We start from the raw sequence: 17,458 nt of genomic DNA, 5'->3' as shown, positions 1-17,458 counted from the left end.
GGTGACAGTGAAGGGTATGCAGGCATGTAGGCATGGTTTTTGTAACAGGACTAAGAGTGGTGTAACTGTAAAGGTGTTTTTGGATTATCAAGTGAACCACAGCAGTCACAAGACATGTTGGTATAAGTATAGATTAAATATAAATATAAATGATACTTCTACCAACCTGTTTTGTGACTGCTGTGGTTCACTTAAATTACATACAGTAAAAGCTTTGTTATCCGGTACCCATGGGGAATGGGGGGTGCCGAATAACAAAACATGCTGGTTAACTGAGTGGCCTGAACAGGAGTCTTTGCCTGTTTGGGCTGCTGCTTCTCCCGCTGTGTCTGGGGCACCGCCGCCCCTCCCACGGCATTGCCAACCCTCCTGTGGCACTGCCAACCCCCCCGCAGGCCCTGAGGGACAGGGATGTGGGCCCTGCACAGCCTGCTATGCCCTGGGCAGTGGGGGCTCAGCAGCACAGGCTGCTTTGCCCCGAGCTGTGGGGGGGCTCGGAGAAACCAGAAGTGCCATGGTAGGCACTTCCAGTTTCGCTTTACTTTACGAGCCAGCAGGCCGGTTAATAGAACATGCCTGCTTGTAAGGTGCCAGTTAATGGAGTTTTACTGTATATATAATTTTGCAAAAAGAAAAGAAAAAAAAAATCAGTATGTTTCTCCAGTATGGGCCACGTGTTTTATAGTTATGCTCAGTGTTGGCTGCATTTAAATCAACTTCACAGTTGGTTTCCATTGCTGAGCACATGCTGCTTTTGGCATCAGTTTAATGATAAGCAATTTATTTAATGAGGTTTCCATATTTTCAAATATAAGACAAGGGGCTTCCCCCCTCTGCTGACTGGGGGGAACCTCCTCTTGTATTTAAGTAAATATGTCAAATAGTTAGTGCTAATCATTTCTTATTGGAGAAGGGGAAGTTAACAGCTCAAAGATCCATTCATATGGCAACTGCAGGGGGAAAAAAACAGACCTTCCCAAATAAGGCACCCAGGATATACAAAGGGATAGAGGATGGAATTACCAGTAATATTTGTCTTGAATCCTGTGTTCACTTGATCCATGACATTTTCTGGTGGACCACTTATAGGGCTGGGAGCCAGGAAATCTGTATTCAGGGTACCCAAGGCAGTAGAGGAAGTTGTCAGGTTTACAGCGATTACAGGAAAGAATGTTAGGATTCCTGACAAGGGGGATAAGAATAGGTGGGGACAGTAAGGCTGCCTACCCAGTATTTCTGTATGAGCATATGGGCAGACCTGAAATTACCTCACTTCATTTCTTCAAGCTACAAGAATCCGACTCTGCAAAGCCAGGTTGCAATTCCTTCCAAGTCTCCTGAGACAGTGCACCTGCACACCACTCTTTACCTCAGGTTGGGCTCAGGGGTTTAGTTGAGCACTTAATATCTCTGCACCAGGTTCTGAGTTCAGATGTGCAAGTTTAACAGAAGGTTAGACTGCTTTAATCCCAATTTATACCAGTATAAATGAGATTAAATATCTTCCATGTTTCAGGGGTGTACGTTGTAGCTGTGTTGGTCTAAGGACATAGATTGATTGAGTTGGTCTAGTAAAAGATATTGGATTTATCCAAAGAACCTTGTCTGCCTATAAATAAGATTAGGATTTGACTCTCCATCCATGTTTCTCCATGTAAAAAAAATATGTCTGCCCACTGGAGGAATTTGAAGATTACATCTGTATAGGATTCTGAGGGTTGATGGGAGGCAAAGAGAAAGGTGGGACAGGAAGGTACTGGAGATCTTATGTTCACAAGCACTCTGGCAGCATAGATCCAGTTGAGTACCTTGTTATTGTTTTTAATTTATGAAGCTGGCATTTATAAATTTTCTCTGGAACATAATAAGTCAAAATGAGTGCCAAAACTAAAGAGCTGACATCTCCACGTTGTTGGATGAGTCACTACTCTACATCTCTGCTACACATAATTTATTACTCCCAACTCATAAGTTTTTAGATTTAATTAACTGAACAGGAAATTAAATTTAGATTTTAAATTTGAAAACCATCTGGACATTGGATTTAAACAGCACTTTTTTTTTTCTTTCCTTGACAAAGTTTTTAGTAAAAATATTGTTTATTGTTAGATTCACTGCATCAAAGAAAAAGTTACTAGTAACTGGCAATCTACAAAAACACTATGCTATGTCAGTAGAGTCCATCTTGAATGCTATTGCTTCTCTTCCACGTGCCTCAAAACTATTTAAAAAGCAGTGACCCCCTCCCCATACCCCACAAACCAGGCTGTGTTCTAGAAGGCATTATGTACTAATAGCAATTCCAACTGTCTTCATTTTAAAGCCTAGATGAATGAATTCAGCATAGTGCAGAGACACCCAGGACACCTTTAAAATCAGTCCCTGAGCTATCTGGGGCAGAAGGGAGCTCAGCACACACTAGTTTATCCTGCCAAGAAGCAAGGGAAATTAGCCTATACTCAGTTCAGAGCTCCCATCAGTATCTTCACACTACACTACATTCTGAGTGTAGACCTATGCTAATACTGAATACAGCACAGGTATGCATTAGGCTTTACATACAGTTAAAATAAAAGTTGGGGCCCTGCTTTGAAGATTTTATTTTCCTAACTGAACAGGTAATGATCAAACGAGAGCAGAGCAGAATGGAGTAAAAATGTCAGAAATCCCCTAATAGGATATTAAATATAGTTAATAATTTTAGGAGAACCTATTTAAGTAATCAGTTAAGGACTATCTTCTCTAAATAAACCTCTTATCTAACACGAAAATCAGATATGGCAAAGGGTTTTTTTTGTTTGTTTTGATTTTTTTTGCAATATATTTTACTGGACCAAGAATTGGCTACAAAACATCCTTGTGTCTCATACATTTCCTGGACAATCCCAGCTATCACAGTGCTCAAAGCCTACTATTATCAGCACAGCAATATTGAGTTTTGGCTTGTCTATCCTTCAGCTCTTAAAATGCCAGTGTACAGCTGCCTGGCTTTGTTTGTTATATCTAGGGACCTCCTTAAACTGCAGTTTCACAATTTTCACAGAATCACTGAAAAAAGGCATTTGCCATGATTTTAAATTGCCTGAAAAATAAAGCTTACCAAAATACAAAACAAACCTTGTGACCCCTGCAGTGATAGAGCATGTGGTTTGAGAGAGAGCTACTAAGAGGCTGAGCTAGCGATGTAGGCTCAGTGAAGTCGCAAATCAGGAAAGCAAATGGGTTTCAGAGCCATCGTTTAAGAAGCCACATGCAACGCTACAGCAATGCTGCTATCTGAAGTTGAGTGATTAGTCTTTTGGCCTATCAGCAGCACAAAGCAGGGCTGCTGGGGCCCCTTGGCCAATCTGCAGCGAGGGAGAGCTCACTGTGAAAAGACCGTGAAATTGGCTCCGCATGCAGGAAATGGCCCGTGAAAATACCTTCATCTTGCCGCAGTTTGGGTTGGTCCCTAATTATATCCACATTCTAACTTTCTTGTTTGAAACAAGAATAGATGAACACTATTTTGGAATCACCCTGAATAACTGTTACTGCCAAGGACATCATGCCTTTTACCATATTTCAGAGTATAACTGCCCCTTGAGATGTGAAGGGAAATCTTGAAACAACCTTCAACATGTCATAAATAGACATTTAAAGGAAACCCCTGAAAGTGGTTGTGAATCATCTGGCATTGAATTTCTGTTGCACAGTTCATTGTAGTCAGGAGGCATGATGCATAGTAATTACTGTTGCCACAGACTCAACTGTAGCACCCTATGCATCAATAGTAGCTTTCAGGGAGGTTCATACTGTTAGTTAATCACAGGTCAGTGCATTTAGTTCTTATTTAGAGTCCACTAGGACTTTGTCCAGAGGAAAGCTGTGGCTTTGTGCCAGATTTTGAAAGGTGATCTTGGTAATTAGCTACTCCAATTTGCAGATTAGCTGAAAAATTGCTCTTCCTTCCAAAGAGATCTTGTTTGTCTCCTTCTCCAGGATTTTGAAGTTTGCTTGCCAACTCTGTCCTGCATAGTAGTAACTACTGGAGACCTTAGAGTTGGATACAAATAGAAATACTCAAATCCCACAGAAGGAACTTAGTATTTCTATTATCTTCCCCCTCCTCCAGTTGTTAATATTCATGCCAATGTTTGCCAGAATGGTTGGGCAGGAAAACAGATTTTCATTCACAGAAACTGCAGATATTTCAGGCAAATAATTTAAGAATGTATTCAGTTTGCAGTTCCTCTGATACAGGTTTCCCTCATTTTATACAGGTTCTGTACATGCAAATTTGCTCTTACACAATGACCCTTTTATACCAATTTTTTTATATCCGAGGTAAATTCACTCTTATGCCAGGCCCTTCTCCCCCAGGAGCCACAGGGGAGAGCTCCGTCTCCCTCCACAACTAAGGAGGACTCTGGGACCTCCCGCTCTGCCCAATCAGGGGCATGGACCAAGGTGGTCAAGGGCCTCAAGGCCCGCCGCACCAAGGCCCCTGCCCCACCGGAGCTTAGCAACAGGTTCGCACCTCTTGCAGCCCCAGCAGAGCCCACGCAGTTGCCAGCTCCCACAGGCAACCCAGGCTCGACCGCAGCTACTGGCCCCGCTCTCCCCAAGACAAAGCAAAAGGTGTTGGTTTGGGGAGACTCCATCCTGCAGGGCACTGAGGGGGCAATCTGCCGCCCCGACCCCTTAGCCCGGGAAGTCTGCTGCTTCCCAGGGGCCCAGATCCGAGGCACTGCGGAGAGGATCCTGCAGCTCCTCCAGCCCATGGACCACTACCCCATGCTCCTTATTCATGTGGGCACCAATGACACAGCTCGGAGCACCCCCAGCCAGGTCATGAGGCGCTACAGGGAGTTGGAAGTGGGGCTTAGGGGTCTGGGAGCTCAGGTGGTGTTTTCGTTGATCCTCCCAGTCTCGGGCTATGGGCTGAGGAGGGAGAGGAGGATCCACGCAGTGAACCAAAGACTGTGGCGCTGGAGTTATCGGGAAGGCTTTGGCTTCCATGACCACAGCCTGCTCTTTGGAGAGAGAGGCAGCGAGCCGCTGGGAAGAGATGGCCTCCACCTCTCTCCCCTGGGGAGGAGGCTCTTCTCAGCCAGGCTGGCTGACCTGCTCCACCGGGCTTTAAACTAAGCCCGCTGGGGGATGGGGGACTACTGCCCCTGCTGGCCCGCTGAATGGCCCTTGCAAAGCCAGCGGACCAAGGCACTTAAGGGGGCACTTAAGGGAGCCCACCCCTGCCCCAGCCCTGGCACAATCTGTGGGCAAGGCAAGAGCCCCCAAGGGCACACTTGCCTGCCTGTACACTAATGCCAGGAACCTGGGCAACAAGCAGGACGAGCTCGTCCTCCTGCTCAGTGCAAAGAAATATGATGTCATTGGGATAACGGAGACCTGGTGGGACTCCACCCATGACTGGACCACGGGGATAGAGGGCTATACCCTATACAGGAGGGATCGTGTTGACAAAAGGGGCGGGGGTGTAGCTCTCTATGTGAAGGAAAGCTACATGTCCCTGCAAGCTGATGTTGGCGACCGGCATGGACAGCTAGAGACCCTCTGGGTAAAAATTCGTGGGGAATTCGGCACAGGGGACACAATGGTGGGAGTCTACTACAGACCTCCCACTCAAAGTCCCGAGCTCGACCAGGAGTTCGCCCGGGAACTGACTGAGGCCGCTTGCTTCCAGGACCTTGGTTATCATGGGTGACTTCAATTACCCAGACATCTCGTGGGAAGATCACTCAGCTAAATCTGAGTGGGCGCAAAGCTTTCTCGTGCGTGGATGACCTCTACCTGACTCAAGAAGTCTATGGGCCAATGAGAGGCAAAGCACTGCTTGACCTGGTACTGGCTACGGGGGACGACCTAATCGGCGACCTAGTGATTGATGGGAAGTTGGGTGACAGCAATCACGAGCTGATCACCTTCACCATCCGCCGTAAAGCTGGCAAGTCAGTCAGCAACACAGAAGTCCTTGACTTCAGAAAAGCCGACTTTGATAAGCTCAAGAGGCCCTCAGGGACCATGACCCCAGGGAGATCAGAGTTCAAGAAGAGTGGTTGCTTCTCAAGGAAGCGATCCTCAGTGCACAAGCTAAATCTATTCCAACACGGAGGAAAGGCAGCAAGAAGGCACAGCAGCCACCCTGGCTCTCCAGAGACCTAGCGGACCTACTGTGGCTAAAAAGGAAAGCCTACAAAGGATGGAGGACGGGATTCACCTCCAAGGAGGATTACTCCGCACTGGTCCGGTCCTGCAGGGACCAAACCAGGAAAGCCAAGGCTGCAACTGAACTCCAACTAGCTTCGGGCATCAAGGACAACAAAAAGTCCTTTTTCAGATATGTGGGGAGCCGGAGGAAAAGCAAGGGCAATGTTGGACCCCTGCTAAACCAGATGGGGCAACTGACAACTGACGCCCAGGAAAAAGCCAACCTATTAAATAGGTACTTTGCGTCAGTCTTTCATCAGTCACACGGGATGCCCATGCCTGCTATGGGACAGGGAAATCTGGGTGAGGGGAATCCCCTACCCTCCATCAATGCTGACCTCGTGAAGGAACACCTTGAGAAGCCGGATACCTTCAAGTCAGCCAGCCCTGATAATCTGCACCCCAGGGTACTCAAGGAGCTGGCAAGCGTCATAGCCCAGCCCCTGGCACGGATCTTTGAAAACTCCTGGCGCTCTGGTGTAGTGCCCGAAGACTGGAAGAAGGCCAATGTGGTGCCGATCTTCAAGAAAGGGAGGAGAGTGGATCCGGCTAACTACAGGCCCATTAGCCTGACTTCTATCCTGGGGAAGATCTTAGAAAAGTTTATTAAGGAGGCTATCCTTGAGGGACTGGCCCAGGCTAACATTCTAAGGGATAGCCAGCACGGGTTTGTTGCGGGTAGGTCTTGTTTGACCAATCTCATTTCCTTCTATGACCAGGTGACCTATCACCTGGACAAGGGAGAAGAGATTGATGTCATATATCTTGACTTCAAAAAAGCTTTTGATCTGGTATCCCATGATCACCTCTTGGCCAAACTGCCCAGTTGTGGCCTTGGCTCCACCACGATCCGCTGGCTGGGAAATTGGCTTCGTGGTCGGACCCAGAGGGTTGTGATTGATGGCAGTCACTCATCATGGTGCCCTGTGACCAGTGGGGTCCCTCAAGGCTCTGTCCTGGGACCCATACTGTTCAACATCTTCATTAACAATGTGGACACTGGAGTCAGGAGTGCACTGGCCAAGTTCGCCGATGACACCAAACTTTGGGGCAAAGCATCCACGCCAGAAGACAGGCGGGTGATCCAGGATGACCTGGACAAGCTCAGCAAATGGGCAGACGAGAACCTCATGGTGTTTAACACCGAAAAATGCAAGGTTCTCCACCTTGGGAGGAAAAACCTGCAGCACCCTCATAGGCTCGGCAGTGCTATGTTGGTTAGCACTACAGAAGAAAGAGACTTGGGGGTCATCATTGACCACAAGATGAACATGAGCCTCCAATGCGATGCTGCGGCTAGTAAAGCGACCAAAATGCTGGCGTGCATCCATAGATGCTTCTCGAGCAAATCCTGGGACGTCATTCTCCCCTTGTACTCGGCCTTGGTGAGGCCGCAGCTGGAGTACTGCGTCCAGTTTTGGGCTCCACAATTCAAAAAGGATGTGGAGAAGCTTGAGAGAGTCCAGAGGAGAGCCACACGCATGATCACGGGTCAGGAAAACAGATCTTATGATGACAGACTGAGAGCCATGGGACTCTTTAGCCTGGAAAAGCGCAGGCTCAGGGGTGATCTGATGGCCACCTATAAGTTTATCAGGGGTGACCCCCAGGATCTGGGGGAACGTCTGTTCACCAGAGCGCCCCAAGGGATGACGAGGTCGAATGGTCACAAACTCCTCTATGACCGTTTCAGGCTGGACATAAGAAAGAACTTCTTTACTGTCCGAGCCCCCAAGGTCTGGAACAGTCTGCCAGCGGAGGTGGTTCAAGCACCTACATTGAACACCTTCAAGAGTAAATTGGATGTAAATCCAATGACCCCAGCTGACTTCCTGCCCTTTGGGCAGGGGGCTGGACTCGATGATCTCCCGAGTTCCCTTCCAGCCCTAATGTCTATGAAATCTTATGCAATCAGTGTGGTGGAAGCCTGCAGTCAGCTGCTTTGTGCGGTGCATTGTGGGAGTGATGCACACCAAAATATAGTCTCTTATGTGGATCTGCGCTCCTTGCTCATTGTCTGCGACATAGGTTTCTGCAGTTGCCATCTCCATTATGGTAACATTCACTACCACCCTGTGCTTGTGTGTACTGTCTGCTGTTGGTGAGTGCCAAAACTGTCCTGTAAAAGCGACTGAAATAGGTCTGGGGGTCAGTACAGTCTAGATGTTGGAATGTATTCCTATTTGTTACCTTGTAAAGTTGGTTCCCTTTATGTAAATTCGAGTTATGCACCATTTTCCAGGAACACATGTACAGCATAAAGCAAGGGAAACTTGTACTTGAGCTTCTGTAGCCAACTACAAGAGAGATCGGAGGATCACTGTTGTACTCTGATAGATTCCTGTGGTGAGGGTGACATTTCACTATCACAGAGGATCTAGGTCTCCTGTCCTGATGCCAAATACATCCAAGAAGTAGGACCACACAAGGACCATGCAGATGACCATGTAGGATATGAAGTTCTTCTGTAAATTCCCCCAAACATGTTGCAATTATCAAGGTAGAAAGGATCAGAGGATTGCATTTTGAAAGAATGTGGTGAACCACCCTACCCAAAACCTCCAAAGCAGAAGAGGAGCTGTATGAATACTTTTTTCAAGAGACAGAAACTGTATTTGAATCTGAGAGTTAAAGGAGGGAATGTTTCTTACTGATAATGAAGATAATCCTAGTCCTGAGCCAATAGAACTTGGTCAGTGATATTCACCGAAGGAAGAAAACAACGGCTAAAATATTCTTGTCTGGTCATGTGGAATGTAAGCACACCAAAAAAGCCCCAGTATACATAGGCATTTAGAAAACAATTTTCTAAAGCAGATAATGAAATAATCACCAAATGTCACTGTTACTACAGGAAGATGAATAGGTTCCCTGTATCTGAAAAGGAAGGTGATGATCATTAAAACTACCATATAAATTATAAATATAAAACACAAATAAGCATTTATTTTTAATCGGGCAAAATAATTGCCCGATTAAAAAATTTATTTTTAATCGGGCAAAACTTCTATAAGCTTATTTGTATTTATTTATGGTTTATATTGGTAGCTTATAACCAATTATAAGCTTACCTTCTGAAAAGGAAGGTAAGATCATTACCTTCCTTTTCAGATACAGGGAACCTATTCATCTTCCTGTTGAGGGGTTGGAAAGAAATAAGAGCAATCAGCAAGCAAACTGAACTTGCTGCCTTATTTACAGTTAGTGCTAGAAACACAAGTACTTTTGTTGCAGAGTAAATTATTAAGCTACTTGTGTAAATCTATATTTGTAAGATTTTGAAGAATAAGCACAAGATAAATCAGAACATTTTATTCAAGGAGACTTATTTTATGAAGTTAGACTCAAAACTTTTGGTAATTAGCACTTGTAACACCCGAATTGGTATTTCTAGGTAAAAATATGCAATGGTATAGTACAGGGGTAGGCAACACCTGGCACGTGCACCAGTGTGGCACACAAAGGTATTTTGCTTGGCACACCAACCCTCGGGGTAGATGGCAGGGGAGCCCAGAGGAGCCCAATCCTTGTTGTGGCAGTACAGCCCTGGTCCCTTCCCTGTTGTCCACCTCGAGGTGTGTATGCATCTGCCACCAGCAACAAGCGAGGCCAAGGCTCTGCAGACCCCAGTGCAGCTGCTTGCAGCCTCCCTGCCACCTGCTGTGAGCAGCCTGGGCACCATGGCGAGCACATGCACCTAGGGACAGACGGTGGAGAAGAGGCCAGAGCTGCACTGCCACAACAAGAATCCAGCCCCTCCCAGCTTCCTTGCTGTCCACCCCAGCACATCAACATCTTACAAATCAAGGTTGTAAATGTTTCTGGCACTCTACCCAAAAATGTTGCCAACCCCTGGTATAGTATAAGGATTGTTCCTTTTCAGCTTTAAAGGGCAACTTCTCTGACTTAGTAAGAATTGCCTCTAGCAACTACCTTCGAATTTGAGTTTTAGAAGTATGTGTCAAGCAACTTGTATCAAAAACAGGGACATTTCTTCAACAAATGGGAACTGAAATTTGATCAAAAATTTCCTTATGAGTCAGAGGTTGTAGAATAAAATACAGTAGAAATTAAGTAGACAAAAAAGCATAGCTATGCACTGGATCCATATCATGTAATGTCCTTCTTCTGAATACAAACAACCAGAATAAGTTCCACCTAATTAAAGCTCATTTAATTAAAAAAAAAAAAGATACAGATAAGCAAATACTAATTTTGCTTTAGAAAAAAAATGCTAGGCAAACAACATTTCCTAGAGATGAAAAGTTGTCTGTGATAAAGTGGGTAATTAAATAATCACCAGTTTCACTATTACTGCCTTATGAGCTTTTGATGCATCACAAGAAACTAGCTTATAGAATCCTGGGGTAAGTACACAGAGTCAAAAAGCCTGATGCAGAATTTATTCAATCTTTGCAGAATAGTCAAAGATGCACAGATTGAACTAATAAGCAAGTGAGCAGACATTCACTTTTGATTCTGGAAATACAGCCACATGCCTGCAGTGGCCCAGGTCAGAACCCACGGGGGCACTAGAGCATACCTCCCTGCTCAGCTGGAGCAGACAGCTTAGGCCAAGGCTAGCCACAAGGGGCTGTTTGCGGGGTAGGTACAAAGCATCCTGGGATGCTGGGGAACTGTGAGTTAACTTGAATCTGGAGAGGATCTGGGACTGAAGTTCAATACATCGATTTAACCAAAATCAGTTAAGTATGATACTATATCCATCCAGGCTTGTCTTAAAACTGGTTTTGGCCAGTTTGAAAGCGGTTTATGTGCACTAAACTTCTGTTGTATTACAGATTTGAACCGGGTTTCCATTCACTTATACTGGTTTATGTATAATTTATGTACTTAGCCCTAAAGACCAAACCAGTAGTTAAAACTATTTTCAGTTAGTCCAGAACTAAGTTACTGAGCTAAAAGAATGGCTACAAATGCAGCATATTTTTGAAGTAACATAGAAGTGGCAGTCATCTCTCTACAAAATTATTTTTCAAGTCAATCTTTTTATTATAATAGCTATTGCAAAGTGAGTATATAAAGCGCTGTCCTGATAAAACAGATATGGGCAAAAGTAACTGTCATGACTAAATTACTATGAGGTGTGCTTTAAAATGAGACTACACAGAGTGCTCTGTCTCTGATTTTTTATACCAATCACCTTAAATTTTCCTTTCACACTTTATGCAATGGTTAGCATACAAAGAGAATTTTCAGAATATAAATATCATCTGACAGTTATTTATGAAATAAAATGTTAAATCATGTACATATCCAGTCATCCATTCCCTTTCTCTCCTGGTTCTTAAGCCAAACGTTATCTAGGAGCTTTGTATTATTGTCTTTAAATTAAAATTAATCAGAAGACTTTTTAAATATACCTTCATCCATCTGGCGCACAGACTCTTCCCCTCTCTCTTTAGCTGGAGTCTTATGGTGAATGACTTCATCCATTAAGCTTGAAAACCTGCCATCTGCTGTCAGTTCTGAAGCAGGTTCAGACTGCCGTAGGACACACTGTTCGAACTTTGGAGTCACAACAGCGTAACGAAGCAGCTCTTCATATTCATCCTGTCACAATAAGGTGATAAATAATATACAGCCACTGTCATGGTTTTTAAACCAGAGTGTAAGAAGCAAAGAATGAAACTAGCTTTATTTGATATAACTTAAATGAGTACTTTATATCACAACAGAAACAAAAATGATTTAACTTACATTTTTAATGGGTCAACTGTTTCCCTTCTATTTAAAAGGGAAAGTTAATGTCTCTTATTTCCCATTCTAGAAAGTATATAGCATACTAGTTAATGCATTACACAGTGACTACACAGTGCATGCACATAACGGTTTAGTTGAAGTATTAAAATTACAGTAGGGAAAGGACAAGTTAGACATTATTTTAAAAAGGTGGGCATTTTCAAAACAGTAGAGCCGTAGGACAGTCATCCTAGACCTAGAGGACTCAAGGAATTGACTGAAGTAATTGAAAAGAAATTGACTGTTATCTTTGAGAACTCACGGAGGTCAGGTGAAGTCTCACAACACTGAAAAAAGCAAAGATGGCCCCATTTCTGAAAAAGGTGGACAGAATTTATATTTGTCTCATAATCAGCCCCTTGAAAGCACTCTACAGCTGTTCCCTAACAGACGTTCATGGCTGAAGAGCACTTTAAAGGTCCCCGATGGCATAAAAAGTTAACCATTATATGAGGGTTCCAAAGTGGAGCACCTTCATTAATGATCACGTGGCTGGGTTGATGCAGCCTAGCCCCGCCCCAGTGCTGTCTGCACAATGGGAAGGGGGGAAGACGGCAGGGGAGGGAGTTCAGGTTGGGCTTGGTCCAGCCTGTGCTAAACGGGGATTGTAGCCCCTCTGCCTTGGCAGGAGTTCCAATCTACCTGCCTCCTAACTCCAGTGCAGGCTGGGCAAAGCTGAGCCTGAGCTCCCTCCCCTGCTTTCTCCCCACCTCCCATAGTGCAGGCAGTACCCAAACTGGGAGGGAGGGGGTGAGGCTAGGGGAGAAAAGCTGCATATCTGCAGCTCCTCGGCTGGATTGGCTCCAAATTGAAATTCAATCCTTCATCCTCCTGCCCCAGTAGCGAATGTCTGTTGGGTTGGGAGGGTTGGTCTAACTTATGGCACTTTCTCTAAAGTGCCATGAGTTAGACCAGGGAGGTGCACATATGTCAGTGCCCATAATTACAAACTAGTCTGACTAACTTCAACAATGAGAATGATACTAGAACATATTAGAGGTGCATCAATGCATATCATATCAGCACCGATAAAAAGAAAATTGACATTACTGGCAATCAGCTTTTTTTAGCTAATGTGGCTGATAATGTCACTGACAAATGCTGCTGCGTGCATGCAGCCACAACATGCACATGGCCAGGAGTGCAGCTCAACAGCTTGGAAAGCAGCATCCGGCTGGTAAGACTGTTGTGGGGAAGAGCTATGGGGCGGGGGGGAGGCAGATCAAGGCCCCCATGGTGATGGAGGGAGTAGGATGGGGGCAGGGGCTCGGGCAGCCACTGCCCAGCCAGATTGGGGCAGGGTGTGGGATGGAGCCAGTGGCTTGTCAGGGGAGTGGGGGGTGACTCCTGCTGCTGCACATACCTCTGGGGGAGGTATGGGGGGCATGTGCCCCCCAGATCTGTGTATGGGGCAAGGGCAAGTTGCCCACTGTGCGCTTGGGGCTAAGGCTACTCCAATGTTTCCATGGCAACCCTGGAACACAGGCCCCTACTGCATGTGTGGCATTGCCATGGGAGAGGCAGCAGCAGCAGCAGCAGGAGCTGGTAAAGGTCCCTTTGTTGCTGAGTGCTGTGCCCTGTGACTGCTCACCAGGGTCCCCTCCCTTTCATGCTGCTCATCAGGACTTGGCTCAGGCTGGCAGCATGGAATGGGGACCAGACTATGCTCGCCAGGGTGCAATGGGCACAAAGTCATAATTATCAACTACAACAACCAAGAAAAGCCGATAGACGATATCAGTCATTTTATTGGTGCCAGTCTGACAGCCAACTGACATATTGGTACACCCATAGTAATTTACATGTCTACAAACTGCTATGGGTAATTACAGACTTAGTGTACCCATGTGCACACCTTACTAACTAATAAGAACAAAGTGAGAAGTACAAAGCTATTGGAGATATCACACTAAAGCCAAAAGGCTCATGATTTTACAACTGAGGTCATTGGGCTGGGCCCCAGCAAAGTCAACAGTGTTTCAAGCCATGGTGACCCCACAGCTCAGCATGTGCATGTACTCCAGAACCCCTAATACCCCCACAAGGATCCACATGCTAATCAGCCCCCGGCTCATGATTGGAACCAGGTAGTCTTGTCGTGAGTCCTGGGGGCCTCCACAAATTTATTTGAAGACAAGCTACAGAGCTGGTTGGTCCAGCTCTGCCCTGCAGAGAGTGTTCACTGTTCACATGTGACAGACAGAGAGGAGATGACAGGGCCTTTCATCTACGCAGACATTCAGTGACACCCAGCAGACATTTAAGGCTGATGAAGAAACAGCAGACATTAGAAATGAGAAAGAAAGGTGCTGCTCAGCTGTGGCAATAAAAAGGACATCAAAATGTATTTGACAGATACAGTATTTAAGAAGGTTTTCCTTGTTTTTAAATTATTATCTATATCATAAAGCATACAAAAACCTATCCTTTTGGCTGAACTATACAATATTGAACTAACCAGGTTTTTCTGTATTTTTGGTAATGTCTCCCATGACAGTCTCATAACTAAACTAAGGAAATAAGGCCTAGCTAAAACTACCATAAGCTGGGTATATACCTGGTGCAGACAATTATGATCACAGAATAATGTGTCTAATAGAAAGTAGGTACAGGGAGGGAGGGGGAGCATTCCCAGGGATTTGTCCTTGTTCCAGTATTACTCAATACTTCTGTTAATGCTTTGGAGGATGGAATTGAGTGTCAAGTTGGCACTAGTGATATTTCACCTGGATATTTCACTGTGTCAAATTTTGAGCACTGCACCTTAAGGAAAATGAGGACAAACTGAAGAGAGTACAGAGAAGAGGAATAAAAATAATGGGAGGTCTGGGAAACATGCATGCAAAGACAAGCTGGACAGTTAGATCATTTGGTCGGAGAAGACTGAGAGGAAATTACAGAGGAGAAATTTGAAAACAGTCTTCAAATATAAAAATGGGTTCTTAAAAAGAGCCTTACAATCAACTTTTTTTTTTAGTTTTCAGAGGACAGGACAAGAAGTAATGTACTTAAACTGCAACAGGGGAGATTTAGGTTAGACAGTAGGAAAAACTTCCTAACTCCAAGGACTGCTAAGCACTGGAATAGATACTCTGGAGCAGGGGCTGTCAACCTATAGCTCAGGGGCTGAATCCAGCCTGCAAACTGACTGAATACAGGCTACAGTGGCACACAACTTAACCATATTCTTTCTCCACCCCTGTGCTGTGCCACTGATCCTCCCTATTCTTCTCCCTAGATAGTTTTGTATTACTAAATAACTAATTATAAAAACAGTTACCCTGGAAAAGCACAAACCACTCCAAACTTCCCACTGTAAACCAAGTTGGATAAAAACCTTCTAAATTAAAAAAAATGGAATTCTTCAATTTAAAAGATTTAAATTTCAATTTGAAGTTATCACCCTATAATAAGGCCTACAGTTAAATCATTTAAACAAATTATATTAATTAAAATAACTAATTCCAGAAGAACATATTCACTACAATTACGTTTTGAAGGGAAAAAATAAATAAAATCAAACGACTTAACTGTTGGCTGTTAAAATGCTAAATAGATTTTTGACAGTGGTAACATTTTTTACTTTTTCAACCTCTTCAGTTCAAGAAAAAGCTTAATTTATTGTCCAGTTCATAAATCAAAATGGATTTGAGAATGATCTACTAATTCTAAAATTGTAAGTGTCCAATATGGATAATTCAGTTTAATTTGCTAAGGGGGTGTCTACACAATTTCATAGATTTCATAGACATTAGGGCTGGAAGGGACCTCGGAAGATCATTGAGTCCAGCCCCCTGCCCAAAGGGCAAGAGGGCAGCTGGGGTCATAGGATCCCAGCAAGATAAGCATCCAATTTGCTCTTGAAGGTGTTCAACATAGGTGCTTGAACCACCTCCGCTGGCAGACTGTTCCAGACCTTGGGGGCTCGGACAGTAAAGAAATTCTTCCTTATGTCTAGCCTGAAACGGTCTTGCAGTAGTTTATGACCATTTGACCTTGTCATCCCTTGGGGGCGCTCTGGTGAACAAACATTCCCCCAGATCCTGGGGGTCACCCCTGATAAACTTATAGGTGGCCATCAGATCACCCCTGAGCCTGCGCTTTTCCAGGCTAAAGAGTCCCATGGCTCTCAGCCTGTCGTTGTAAGGTCTGTTTTCCTGACCTCTGATCATGCATGTGGCTCTTCTCTGGACTCTCTCAAGCTTCTCCACATCCTTTTTGAATTGCGGAGCCCAAATCTGGATGCAGTACTCCAGCTGCGGTCTCACCAAGGCCGAGTACAAGGGGAGAATGATGTTCCAGGATTTCCTTGAGAAGCATCTATGGATGCAAGCCAGCGTTTTGGTTGCTTTAGTAGCTGCAGCATCACATTCCATGCTCATGTTCATCTTGTGGTCAACAATGACTCCCAAGTCTCTTTCTTCCGTAGTGCTAGCCAGCGTAGCACTGCCAAGCCTATAAGGATGCTGCAGGTTTTTCTTCCAAGGTGGAGAACCTTGCATTTTTCAGTGTTAAACACCATCAGGTTCTCATCCGCCCATTTGCTGAGCTTGTCCAGGTCAGCCTGAATCACCCGCCTGTCTTCTGGCGTGGATGCTTTGCCCCAAAGTTTGGTGTCATCGGCGAACTTGGCCAGTCCACTCCTGACTCCAATGTCCACATCGTTAATGAAGATGTTGAACAGTATGGGTCAAGGGACAGAGCCCTGGGGGACCCCACTGGTCACAGGACACCATGATGAGTGACTGCCATCAATTACAACCCTCTGGGTCTGACCATGGAGCCAATTTCCCAGCCAGCATATTGTGGTGGACCCAAGGCCACAACTGGCCAGTTTCGCGAAGAGGTGATCATGGGATAACAGATTGAAGGCTTTTTTGAAGTCAAGATATATGACATCAGTCTCTTCTCCCTTGTCCAAGTGATAGGTCACCTGGTCGTAGAAGGAAATGAGATTGGTCAAGCAACACCTACCCACAACAAACCCGTGCTGGCTATCCTTTAGGATGTTGGCGTCTCCCAGTCCATTAAGGATGGCCTCTTTAATAAACTTTTCTAAGATCTTACCCAGGATTGAAGTCAGGCTGATGGGCCTATAGTTAGCCGGATCCACTTTCCTCCCTTTCTTGAAGATAGGCACCACATTGGCCTTCTTCCAGTCTTCGGGCACTACACCAGAGCACCAAGAGTTTTCAAAGATCCGTGCCAGGGGCTGGGCTATGATGCACACAAATAAACTCTGGAATTTATGGCTCCCAGGCGTGCTGTTTGAATGTGCACCCAGAAGCAAAAAGCTCCAAAGCATAATGCTCCAGAATTTATCTGTACCCAGCATGTGGAGCCTGGTCATAGCAGCCTAGGCTGAAAGGGTATCTGGGAGGTCAGCTGTTCCAACTGGGCTCCACATGCTGTGGTAGGGCTGGTTGAGGCACAAGGGTGCTTTGACATTGGGGATGCCTGCTAGCATTGGGGATGTTCTGCACTG

At 45.1% G+C, this 17,458-nt stretch overlaps 1 protein-coding gene across 5 annotated transcripts in view; it reads right to left on the bottom strand.

The window, feature by feature from the left end:
• Positions 1-17,458, bottom strand: part of POC5 (POC5 centriolar protein) — a 59,284-nt gene that overhangs the window by 23,331 nt on the left and 18,495 nt on the right. For all 5 annotated transcript variants that reach the window (XR_016441192.1, XM_090038072.1, XM_090038073.1 and 2 more), the window contains exon 3: positions 11,595-11,784. Coding sequence is in view for 4 of the 5 variants with exons in the window: in XM_090038072.1 (XP_089894198.1) it covers positions 11,595-11,784 (190 nt within the window). In the remaining variant the exon portion in view is untranslated. The remainder of the gene's footprint in view (positions 1-11,594; positions 11,785-17,458) is intronic.

Source organism: Crocodylus siamensis, chromosome 3 (genome assembly GCF_052110815.1).
Source record: "Crocodylus siamensis isolate JL-2025a chromosome 3, ASM5211081v1, whole genome shotgun sequence".
NCBI lineage: Eukaryota > Metazoa > Chordata > Crocodylia > Crocodylidae > Crocodylus > Crocodylus siamensis.
This window is presented reverse-complemented; position numbering and strand designations above follow the sequence as displayed.